This window comes from Dysidea avara, chromosome 4 (genome assembly GCF_963678975.1).
Source record: "Dysidea avara chromosome 4, odDysAvar1.4, whole genome shotgun sequence".
Classification (NCBI taxonomy): domain Eukaryota; kingdom Metazoa; phylum Porifera; class Demospongiae; order Dictyoceratida; family Dysideidae; genus Dysidea; species Dysidea avara.
In genome coordinates, this window is record NC_089275.1 from 34,900,246 (window position 1) to 34,913,985 (window position 13,740).

General features: G+C 37.4%; 1 protein-coding gene across 1 annotated transcript; it reads left to right on the forward strand.

Annotated features, from left to right (window-relative positions):
* Positions 1–716: 716 nt before the first annotated feature.
* Positions 717–11,344, forward strand: LOC136254234 (uncharacterized). Its single transcript, XM_066046898.1, has 2 exons — positions 717–842; positions 9,933–11,344. Exons 1-2 carry the CDS (start codon positions 806–808, stop codon positions 11,069–11,071), a joined length of 1,176 nt encoding a protein of 391 aa, XP_065902970.1. The 5' UTR covers positions 717–805; the 3' UTR covers positions 11,072–11,344.
* The last annotated feature ends 2,396 nt before the right edge of the window (positions 11,345–13,740 follow it).

The following is a 13,740-nucleotide window of genomic DNA, read 5'->3' on the forward strand; positions in this document are numbered from 1 at the left end:
TATGTCAAAGGTTTCTTCTTGCAGAAATTTTGAGCGTTCTGTGAAAGAATTAGGGCTGTAGCAGTACCCAGTTTTCCGATACGCTTGACTGAACGCGTCAGTCAGTCAGGCACTCAGTCAGTCAGTATAAAATTCGGTCGGATAATATATATTTTTTAATTCGTAGAAATCCATTGGATGCGTTTCGAGCTGTTTTGAAAGCATAGGTGTGTTTTGTTTTCATAGCACAATGATGACAAATCGCCGTTATAGCTTAGAAAGTCTGCTTTTCATGCGATTTTTTTTGGCGGGAAATGATGAACCTTGATGATCCCTACCATTAAGTACTACCGTACTTAATGAAAGTACTACCGTACTTAATGATACATTTTACTACAGTATTCAATAGTAAGAAGCATTAAAGCTGTACAGTTTGTGGAATGCAGTAATGAGTTGTCAGCACACTTTGCAGTGCGACATCTAGATGTTGCACTGCTAAGTGTGCCTAGATGTCGCACTGCAAAGTGTGCCACATCACATTTGTAGCATAACTAGAAGAATTCCTTTGATCTGAGGTGTCAAAGTGTTACATATACTGTTGTAATTTCTGTGTGTTGAAAAACATTAAAAAAAATAAAATATAAAATGTAGATAAATTATGATATCTTCGTAATCGGGCCGGCTGCACGGAATTTTACGGATAAAGTTTTAAAAAGCGCGTGCGTGACTCCGGATATGGATAGGCTGTTAATTGCTACGTGTAGAGTTTATATTGATGGTGAAAAATTTGAGAGGTTTGAAGTCGCTGTACTACTAGAAAGGGACCATGATGGATGAGCTGCGACGATTGAGTGACACCCAAAGTAAGCCACACTGAACTGTCGTCGGTGACGGTCGGCATAGCATACTGTAACTCTTCTTGAAGGGTATCCCTTCGGCGGTGAGTAGCGAGCCTAAAGCGAGGACTGGCCACTCGGGCCGTTCCTTTAGAGACCCTTAACCCCTGGCTTAGCATTTGTAAGGCTCGTGACAACGCATGGAACAGCACTGAAATTCTCGCTCTCAGTTTTCAGTATAGAGACGAGAAACCACAAGCTATGTACAAAACCTCGAGGCTACAAAACAAATTGCCATGCAGTAACTACTAAATGTATAGCTGTCTCTCGTATCAGACTATATGTGGCTGGATCCCCTCAGTTTGCCTTGATTTTTTTTCCATTTAATTACTGAGGTCCTCCGCCGGAGACCTCGTAGCCAGTAGCTGTGGCTTAATCAGTGGAAAAGAAAAATAGCCGGAATGCAGTGCCGGGTCATGTGACTGACGCGAGACACCCGGCATCATCAACCGGATCATATTCGTTTAGTGCATGCATAGATTTATAAACTCCAAGTGTAGCTAGCTATAGTCTATATCTGCCATGTGGTGTGTGCATGACAATACTCACTATATCATAGTAGCTATAGTCTGTAGCCACACTATCTAGCTACTGCCAGCTAGACTAGGGGAGGATCTAGCTAGTAATAGCTGGTTCTCAACAATTATAGATAATTAAACTTTACGTGTGACTGGCTTTGCAAAAATGCAGTATTATAATTTGACTTCGTGCATGCACTAAACTCTAAAGAGCACATACCTTCATATTGACAATTACACTTACCATGGTGCCTCACCCGGCTTACGAGAAATGTGCTACGATGTTCAATCTAACCAAGTGGCTATAGCTCTAGTGTTAACACAACTACACTTAAGCTGTGCATGTAGTTGTGTTACTATGGTTGTGTATACCTAAATCTACCTACTATGATATTAATTTTTTTTAGCTAGCAAAGGGGTTATAGTATAGCTATGATATACATGTGTGACTGACTGAGTACAGTACTGCTCAATTGCAACATTGTCTCGCAAGAGTACGAGTGATTAGCTGGTCACCTAGACCGTGGCAGCATGTTCTGATCATTCAAGGGTATGGCCCTATGCTATTGTTTTATAAGTGCAACAACTACACATATAAGTGCTTAAAATAGTTTTGTGTCATTAAACTATGATCATCTAAGGAAAATGTTGATGTACGCCTTGGTATGGTTTTCGTGCATGAAAAAAAAGATGACCATTAAATTGAAGATGATAGGAATGGTGAAGAGCAGAAGGCAGACAATAGAAACCTCTCTAATCCGACACCTGCGTAATCCAGAATCCTCTCTAATTCGACCAAAATGTCATTTACCAACAGTTTTGTATAGAAAACAACCTCTGTAATCTGACACCTCTGTACTCTGTAATCCGACACAAAATTTGATTCCCTAGACTTGGAAATACATTGTTTTCAACTTTTGTAATCCGACAGAGATTAATAGTAACATTAAAAACAATCACAGAAAATAATTTTAAAGCAACCAAAGTATTTAATTGGTTGACAGTAATAGAAAAAAGCTGTAATACTTGCAAATTCTAGTTAAAACATTGTGTGATCCGTTTTACCTGTAATTTACTGCATAATCCGACATAACTCTAGATATTGTACAATGATGGATTACAGAGGTTACTTGATAATCCAACAACCTCCTTAATCCAGCAAAATTTATGGCTCCCATTGAGTGTCGGATTAGAGGGGTTTGACTGTACACAAAATGTGCAAAAAAAAAAAAAAAAAAGGTGCTGTTTGTGCATCTAACTATAGCTAAAGCCTATACACTGCTGTTTATGAGGCTTATAGAAACTATAAACCTATTGTAGCCAATACTAACTAGCCAATACTAACTAGCCAATCTTCACTTCCAGACAACACACTGACAGCCAACTTCAACTTCCTAGCACACGGGAGCCCTCCATTAGTTGGTAATACTTTCTTCCAGGTATATGTTATTCTCAGCCAGTCCTCCTGTTGATGGCCAGTAACTTCATACTTGGTTTGTACTCCAATATAACTATTTGAGGCATCACATTCCTGCAACATGTGACAAATAGACAAAAACTGTGGGGGGGTAGGACAAGAGACCACGTGTACCACGGAGCACTAACAAATTTATTTTTTAAACATAGTCATACTATCTGATAAATCACATAACAATGATTGTAGTACGATCACTGATGATCACACACTGCTACTGTTGACGTGAAAGTTGTGACCACCACACATCATCATCTTTGTAATTCTAATTACTCCATAATGGCAGCGTTTTTATAACCATGACTTACACCATTGTAAACAGCAAACTGAGTGTAATTGAAATATGTATCACACCACAACGTGCCCCTTCCTCTACTTTTTGTACAGAGACTATTCAGCTCAGCTATTCAGATTATTTTTAGTACTTGCACAATAGTCATTACGCATACGTACATCATGCATGCATCATGACCTGCATCATGACCCCCCCCCCCCCCCCCCCCTGAACAAAAACATTCATCATGTAAATTTATTGTACTTTGGGTTGTACTTTGGGTGAAAAGATCAAAGTGAAAAGTGTACTTTTATTTCCATATTGTACACCTGGCTGCACACTTCAAAGCTGGCAGGGTGCTGTATTTATTTCAACTGTGCTGTATTTATTTCAACTGTGCTGTATTTATTTCAATTGTGCTGTATTTGCCCAAGTGTGCTGTATTTTCCCTTTTATCCCAATACAGCACTGTTGAAACAGTAAACAAGTTGACCAATACTAGACACATTATCGCATTCCTTTCACCAAACCACTGCTAAAAAATTGTTGGAAGACGAAGAAAAATACAACGAAAATAAGATAAACATTGAAGGTATATATCTCAAACCGATCTACGTACGTAGCTCAAAATTGGAAGGAAAGATGTCTCATTCCAAGGAAATATTTGATAGATAAAATAGGCACTGTTTAGCCATTATTTAGATACAATTGTGTGAAAATTGCATTTTCTTGGTTCCTGTATATATACAGTGTATACAGATCACAGTATGCCTAGACATTGACAAACTAGCTTTTATGGCTACATGACACATTGTTGTGTGTTCTGGTCAACATAAAACATTTTGTACACGTTTCCTTAAACATAATGAATTACTGTAGGGAAACAAAGAAATAATATTGATAAATCGTCAACAGCTACACGTATACAGTGTAATATAGTTAAGAATGTGAAACCTTCTAGTCTGAATTGGAATCCTTGCTGTGTTGACTCATACTTTAGAAGCATGTTAAGGGAACACAGTAACTGCAGAATCCCTTCTAAAAGAGTAAGTTGATATGTGAAACCCATCTAGCTATCACTTAGCACATTGTAACTTTTCTGTAAGTATTTACTTACAGTGTAGTCCTTAATTTTCTACACTTTTAGATATTGACAATCTGGAAGTGCCATGAAAAAGCATTTCACTGCTACTGCATGATGACCTGTTGAGTTCTGTATTGCTTTTTTATACAGTACAGTGTAGCTACAAGGCCAGAAATCATTTAAATACTTCACCATTAAGTTCCTACCTCACAAAAGATCACTCATTTCACGTATTTTAACTGTTAAACACAACTCGTGTACAAATGATATCATAATTAACAACAGGTCATCAATATTGTTGAATTTCATTAGTGATCCCAGCACTTTACAACAAGGGTGTCCCAGAAGCTTCTAAAAATTTATACCACTAATTGCTACACCAAAGTATACCGGATTAACAACTAATCAAAAGTGATGTCAAAATACATTGGAGCCTATCAAAATTCAAGGGTGTTGCCTGGGGGTTCGGAGAGTTTAGACGAACCCCACTTTCAGTGGCAGAACTTTTTGCAACTAAAATTAACACCAAATCTTACAGCCCTGGAGCTCTCCAGTTGCTATTTGCACACTGGTGTGGCTCTAACTACTTTTGAGGGTCACAATACTGATGAATCTAGTATTGCATCACATGAATTGCGCACATGATGCATGGTGGAACTGTTGGTTGTGCAGCTGTGATAAACTTAGGTGGTTGTGTTATACATGTGTCAGGTACTAGTTGATGTATATACTAGTTAAAGCACCGCCGTGAGTGCAATATGGAAAAAATAGCACGAGGGCATGGGCGAGAGACTAATACAGCATGAGGCGAAGCCAAGTGCTGTATTAGGTTCGAGACCATGCCCGAGTGCTATTTTTTCCATATTGCACAAGCAATGGCGGTGTTTTAACTGGTTTATTGTACTAAAGTAGTGGCTGCGAAGAGTGGGGGTAACGCCAAGTAGCAGGAGGTAAGTGCCTATCCGCGTAAGTTCGAGACCGTAGTGATTAACTATTCGAGGCATTATTCATACTCGCCTTCACCAGTGTGATGAAGCTAGCTAGCTTAGTACGGCGTAGCTTTAATTGATTTGAGCTGCCGAGAGCGACAGTAAGTGGCCAACTGCTTCTTTCTCGGTTGAGGCCTGGCTTAATGCCCACGAGTAAGTCTGTGACTTTGTTATGGGGAGGCTTGCTATCGTGTTTAGTGGGTGAGAGTGCATTTATAGAAGCCATGGTGTGGTGCTGAGAACGATACCATGAAGGCAACTGGAAGTGAATTAACTTATCGTGTTCCACCTGGCTTTACAACGTGGACAGGAGTCGTTTTGTAGTGTTGATAACGTCATGTGCTCTGTTCTGTCGCTAACTGCATTTGCTAAGAATGGCTTTCAGGGTAATTTCGCCCACTTGTGTTTAGGTCATGGCATTGTTCTATGTGTTTATCATACGTCATAATTGTTGGATGGCTTCATAACATTGCTTACAAAAATTAACATACACAAACTTTATTGGATTCTCTTCAAATCTGAAGGGTATAAAGAAAATACAACACATCTATCCTCCAGTATATCTACAGATTGGTAGAGGTAGTTCAAAGTTAGAAGCAATTTTCAAAGTATGATATTTTGTCATGCTTGCAGGGTAAATGGCTTACAAAAATAAGTGTAAACTCAGTCTGCTGATAGGCTAACCATCCTAATGCAAACCTGAAATTACTGAGAGTATTAGCTAAGGGATCATCCATTATTCTCTCAAGAGTACAGAGAGTACGTTAGAAGGAGTGGGTAACTTCCCCTGTACGAAATCTACCTGAACATACGTTGCTTTGAAGATTAGCTATGTATACATAGTAGCAAAAGTAGTGTACACAAGACTGCAGATAACCAACGTTCTGTACAAAGTATCAACATTTTTAACAGTAAGCTTTTGAATAGGAGATAGGGAACAGTAAAAAGAGTACTCTCAGTACACTTTGTGAATATGCTGAAAGTTATGGATGATCCCTATGGAGATATAAGGCAATAACCAGACATGTGAAACTAGTTTGGTTTTAAAAATAAAACATCAAATCAAGTTCAAATGAGGGACCTCCGTACCTATTATGTCCAAACTCTTTGTCACTCAGCCACTGCTGTCAGTTGCTCACCTCATTTAATTTCTACCTTAAACTTCTAGTTTATTACACCAGTGTGGTAAAGTTATCATACAGTATGATAATACTGTATAGTAGGGACATCAAAGGTGTGGGGCGATCTGTGATCAGACATGGGGCCAAGTACATGAGTACTTATACTTAAGTACACTTAAGTACAGATTTGAAAGTACTTGTACTTTACTTAAATACTTCCTTAATTTCCCCAGTGTACTTGTACTTATACTCAAGTACTTTGCTATGTACTTGAGTACTTATGTACTTGTAAGTACTGCAAACATTGTACGTAGTTTGTACACAGTGGGTACTTAACGAAATTGCATGAGGGTGCATTGTACAATTCTTCTAGTGCCTTCCCTAACCTTACTATGCATCATGTAGCCACGATTAATGATGTCATAGAATTCTGGCAAATAAAAACAATACTGCTGCTAAAGTTAGTGCATTTTAAATGTTTAAGAGAGTGAATAGTTGACAAAAACCTGAAAGTACCAACCCCACTAGGTACACTTACATACTACAATACACTGAATAAGTATATATTTTGCTACAGCAAAATGTACTTGTACTTTACTTGAGTACTTCCAGCATGTACTTGTACTTTACTTAAGTACTCTCTTGATTGTCGCCAGAGTACTTGTACTTATACTTGGAAAATTCAAAAGTACTTGTACTTTACTTAAGTACTTTCAAATGTACTTGGCCCCATGTCTGTCTGTGATATAATAATATTATAACCCAAAAACCTGCCACGATTAATTTTTCCTCACAACGACATGACAGTATTTGTTGGGTAAAACCAAGCCCAAAAGTGTCTTCAGATCGACCTGAAACATTTCCGTCAAGTTGCTACAGATTTTTGTTTTTAATTGTTCAACAGAATTTTCTACTGCCTGCCTGCCTGCCCGCCCACCCGCCTGCCTGCCTGCCTTCCTTCCTTCCTTCCTGATGCCTGCCTGATGCCTTCAGTCAAGCGTAGCGGAAAACTGGCTACAGCTACACCCCTAATTCTTTCGCAGAAACATTTCTAGTTCGCTTAAGAAAAACCTTTGGTATATTGATAAACATACAATGCTTGCGCTATTGTCTTACCTTTTATCATGGCCATCAGTCAAGGTTCTACCACTGAGTGTTAATAGACTACAGCATGGCTTCCATCTACCAGTGTATATTGCATCAAACTATTCGAATACATGTGATCGCCGGTTGCACAAAACTATTTGAACACATGCGTACGTGACTCGCTGTTGATATCGATCAGTGAGAGCAACTCACGGTGAACTATATAGCAATGTGTAAGTCAATAAATATAGTTTATTTAGTAAGAATGTTAAACTGAGTCAGGTCATCCAGGTCCCGCTTTACAGATTATTCAGGTATGACCCTACATGCTAAATTAAATGTGTAGCCCTGCTTGTTTTGTGAGCCACGCCCACTTATGAAAATTACTGTCTGTAGACATATGGTAGCCACGCCCATTCATCAGTCTGTAGGTATGCACGAATCCACGTACATTATTGCCTGCAAGCTTATGTAGAGCCACGCCCACTGATCAGTAGTTATTGTATGAGTCATAATCTAGTATAATAGTGCTGTGATTAACTCTTTTAAAATATTGTGACTGCTTTTCTGAAAAGCAGGCTATTTAGTGGTCATGAGCTTGCAAAAAAACTTCACAAACAAGTATAAGAAAAAATTAGGAATTTTAAATTAGAGTTGGGACAGTGCAATAAAAAGTACTGAAACAAGCTGGACCGAAGTAGTACGTAATGTCCAAATACTGTAAACAATAAGAAGTGAATATCCCTATTGTGTATTGAGTGTAGCACAGTAGGGATATTCACTTCTTATTGTTTTACAGTATTTGGACATTACGCACTACTCCGATCCAGCTTGTTTCAGTACTTTTTATAGCAGTAGTATACTGTGCACTGTTCCTACTCTAATTTAAAATTCCTAATTTTTTCTTATGCTTGTATAATTAAGATCTGTCAATGGAAATTCTAGATCATTCTATGTGCATTGTATTGGGAGTGCTCAGAAAAAAAATGATTAGAGTAGTACAAAATATTAACAAACCGTAATCAAACAAAATAGACTACATGTCAAACATATGTAGCAATCACATGATCAAGATATTCTAATAGAGAAATTAGCATTAGTATAATTTTTTCTCACATCTGCCAGCTAAACTGCTTATGCAAACTAGTCATTGCATATGTAAGTAAACTGTCAAAGTACAAGCCTTCAGTAATGTAATGGAAATCTGTTGAAATATCAATGAGTAAACCAACCATACATGTATGTAGCAAGCAAGCATTTTGAGATACCCATATAGAACAGTCATATGCAATTCAACAATATGAAGTTATAAAATTAATTTCTAATGAGTAAAAATGCTGTTTGCCTGTGGAAAAATAAAAAATATATAGACACATGCTGGCCCAAAAGACTTCAGTACTTGCATGTGCAAAAAACTAATGCAAAGCTGTGAAAAGGGGTGAAGCATTACAGAAATAGGCTTGTTGCATAACTCTCTGCAGGGAGACCTGTTACATAGCTGAACTCTTTACTGTGTTACTTGTTATGTAGTTGAACTCTTTACATTGTGACTTGTACCATAACTGAGCACTTTAATAGAATGCATACTAGCTGACTGCTTTAATAGAGTGAGAGTATTTTTGATTGTGCACTAGTTGTTTTTCATACTATAACTCACCCAATTAATCTCTTCAAGTTGATTAATCTACTTACACTTTAATTTTCTGCTCATCCCGTTCAGTCGTCTGTCTGCCAATGTCTGGTAGGTGTGACAATAATAATATTGCTATTAACTAGCAACTAGATTGTGCATCCGATACACATGGTTGATGTTTTTATGGTTGATGTTTTTGTTATAACTCGATGGTATTTATCTCAATTCGTTTCAAACCACCAAAAGGCACTCCCACGATGGTTAATCTATCTACAAACTGATATTCAACCTGTTCACTGAAGTGATGCACCCTGCATCCGTGACAGAAAAATCGCTTTTACAATTTTTTTAAAAATAGTGCATAACTCATTGATCTGTATGAAAAATTGAACTGTGTATAACACTTCCAAACTGAAGCATGCATGAGTTAAAGAGAATTTTCTAAGTGATTCAAAAAGAAGATGAAGAAAATTACAAAGAAAATAAGGCAAACTTGAAAGGCACATATCTCAGTGATGGCTGAGCAGATTCAGCTCAAAATTCAAATAGAAGGTGCCCCATTCTGAGAGTACAAACTTGGATAATTGTTTTGGAAACCGTAGAGTTATGGATGTGTGAAAATTACTTCCTGTACTTGTTTGTCACACATCCACACTGGCTGTACTTAGCCAAAAAAATGGCCGCTACAGAATTACTGATCAGTTTTCAGCATTAATTTTATGTAGCAGCAATTTAGTTATTAGCTAGTACACTAACAATCAAATGTTATAGATACAATGTGCTGCAGTGGTGAGTGGCTACTTGTGCACAAAGATCATAGTAGCTAGTAAAGTACTCCATCTAGCTATGTATTTATTTATTTATTTGTTATTTTCCAGATATGATCATGGCAATATTGTCTGTTCTGCTAATTGTATTTCCTGAATTAATTTATTGTATGGATGGTAATGGTGACATGGTGTCCAACAACAGTGTTGGTGTGCTACTAACTTCCTCTCAGTATTGTTTTGTGAATGAGTTCACTATCAGGATAAACCACTCTGATGTGAATATTATCAATAATACTGAAGGTTGGATAATTGCTAGTAACAATATTAACCTGTTTGTGGCTCCTGCTAATGGTACCAACTGTACATCAAGTAGTTCAGTTGACTCATACTCAGATGCCGTACAAATCATATTGAATATTGTGATCATTGCTGCCATGCTTGTGGCAGCTGCTAATGTCACATTACATCTGTTTATCAAAGAACTTCAGACAGTATCGGGTGTATTGATTGTATCGCTGTGTGTCGCTATTATACTGAGTCATACAGTATTGATCGTACAGATTAATCAGGGTAACGGTGATGTGTGTGCAGTGACGTTTTACATGGGAATTGTTTTCTATTTTGTATATGATTCTTCAAAGATGAGTACACTTATACACTTTGCTTACCTCATGTATCAGAGCTACAAAACTTCAGAAAATTCAGAAAATAGAATGTCTGTTCTCTATAAATATGCTATTTTAATTGTTTCATTATCAATTGTATGTAGTGGCAGTGTCATCCTAGTAGACACTCTTGGTAGTAGAATTGGCTACAAGACAACTCATGGACAATGTACTGTTATTTTTGATCCTTCTAATCAAGGGACTACAACTGTCGCATTATTAGCTATACTGTTAACCATGTTTAATGTTGTAGAGATTGGTTTGATGATTGCTGGATTTGTCCTCTATTATTTAACAACAAGACAATGCTGTACAATACCAACTAGAGATGTGAAAATATCGATAGCATTAAACTGCACTATTGGTATCAACACTGGTTTGATTGTTATTCTTTCTTTACTTGAGGTTGCAGGAGACATCAATTTTGCAGTTTCTGCGACAGGGACATTTATGGAACAGATATTGTTGTTCCTTTTGTTTTTCACATCTAACAAAGTAGTAAGTAAGCTTCGTGCAACATATCACACTGTTGTCACTAATAATACAGTTGTCAGTAGTAGTGAAGAAAACGACAGCTTGTGATTGATGCAATGATCATAATAGTACATACATTGTACTGTATAAGTGCACTAATTTGAACTGTACATAATCTAATGTACTGTATAATAATGTATAATCAGCAGTATTTATTATTATTGTTAGGCATCTCTCCAGTAAATATTTGCAACACATCTCAGAACAGTTTGCTTTTGATTTTTACAGTCAATTGATTTTGATTACTAACTGTCTGTCTAACATTTTATACATGCATACTAACAGTTAACTGATGTGTGTACATGCTAGTTCATGAATGAAATTGAGTATATAATAGAAGTAGTAGTATCAATGTTATTGTACTGTTCTTCCTTGGCACTGCAAGCTATTCGTATCTCTTCTATGTACCTTTGACAGCCTTACAATCTAGATCTGGTGCTGCAGGGATTCACAGCTTGGTAGACTCAATGAGAGTAAAAAAAAGTTAGGGAGCAACACTATCAGCCCATTACAGGGGTATTTTTAATCGTAAATTTTAAGGCCAATCGCTGAATTCACTATTGTGACCCATTTTCATGCATCAAACTTTTAGCAGCTAATCACACCTGCTACAAGAATATTTAATAATTAAATTTTAATCTTGTAACACAGAGGGAGAAGGGCTTACACCTCAAATGAGTTCAAATTTAGCACCACCATTGATAACCTAATGAGCACACGTTAGTGTGGTGACTGGAAAGGTATTCAAAGTAATGTGTAGACTAATAATTATGTACTATAGTATGTTCACGTTGAGCTGAATCCTGAAAAACAGCTAAAAATTAACAGTGGATTTTTTCTCAACAGAGTTAACATTTCAGCCAACCAGATGATTATTGGTAACAGCAAAGGTGTCAACAACAGACACATACGTTTTGGCTCCATTACAAGTTCGGGAAAAGACTGTAATGGACACTGTACTTATATGGCTTCCCCATAGGAAATGTATTGTGAAAATTTTGATTGGCCATAAATATTATGTCAAACATTTGAATAAAAAGGTTTTGAAATATTTTAGCAGGTCAAGCAGTACTACCAAGAGTTAATGAGCCAAATTTCAAGATCATGTGTAATTGCATCCATGAGTTATTAAATGTTTTTGAGGATTCAGCTCAACGTGAACATACTATAAACCAATTGCAACACCTGCAGAAGATCTAAAGGTATTTAAACCCTGTGTGCACCCACAGCTAGCCAAAGACTGGATGTGGGTATGTGCCTGGTTTTCTGAAATTGTTTTCCAAGAAGTGTGTGTGGTTGTTTAGTTTGTATGTATGTTTGGTACTGGTAAAGGCACTACCTGTATAATCAGTTCAACAGTTCAACATGAAATTCACGAGTCACGACCAGTCTAACGGCATTACTGATGGTGGGTTTAACATTAATATTATAGAATATAGAATCTTTTAGCACAGACGTGACTTTCAAAATGTCATCTTTTTCCCTAGCTAGTTGCTGCTTCTGTTGCAGGCATATTTGGTCAGTTCCTTTCCTTTTGTTCATTGAGTTTGAATAAAAGGGTAGTCAGCCACAGACTCAGCTATCAGCATGGTTAATTGGCTGGACTTTATTATTTGTCCTCTACAGACTTTGAGAGAGATATGTTGTCAGTAAACAAAATACAAAACTTCTGGCAAAATAAACTAATTGGTGGAAAGAAAACTAGGAAGAAAAAAGTCAATTAGCTGATTCCTAGTTACGTAATGAGCTACATTTTTAGAACAGTGACCCCAACTCTGCACTCACAGAGTTTCAAAATGCCATGGTGCTACTGAAATGTAGGACAGGTGGTGTGAGGCGCATAATGATATAGTTATTGAGGGTACAGATGGACATAAACAGACTGTACACATCATGTGAGCATAATGTGTGTATATCTAAGTTGAAAAGCCGTCTGTCCGTCCGTCATGCTACTTACTCACCAAACACAAATCGACACTGTGACAATCGGTGCTGATAATCAAGCACTCATCATCCAGCTACTTTATCACGAGTTCACGCGTGCTTCCACTCGTGCATGCCAAGATACTAGAAGTTCAGTTTTAAAAAAGTGTGAACAAAAAGGTACTGTTAAGAAAAAAATTGCCAACACATGGATTCGAACCCACGACCTCCAACACGCTAGTCAAGCTTCTACCACTTCAACAGTTTATGCTGTGGCTTTTAAAGGAATGTTGCTCAAGTTTCTCTACATCTTGGCCTTCTACGTGCTGTAGAGACACGGAGTTTTAGCAAAATTAAATACTCATCATCTGGCAACTCGAGGGTTGTTGTAGTAAATCAGTATGTGCTTTCATTTGTTCTTTAATTATAGGGTGATAAAGGGGAAGGATCACTGAAAAGTTGAGCTACATTCCTCTCAAAACCACAGACAAAACGACTGGTGGTGATTTACACACCTCCCTTACTTAATAGCCAACCTGGGTTCAATTCCTGCCTAGATCATAGCTTTTTTTTCACTTTCAGGACCTTCACCTTTTGTTCTATCTGTTCCACACAATTTTTTTTATCCATAAAATCTTATGCTTACAGTTTTTCAACACTGGCACATAAGCTGCCTTACATCATAGGGACCCTTATAGCACTTTTGTGGTAGCTAGGGCAGGCAAATTACCAACATATTATTTTGTCCATCTGTCTGTTTGTCCAGTGTGTAGGTAAAAGCTTCTTTCACCCTT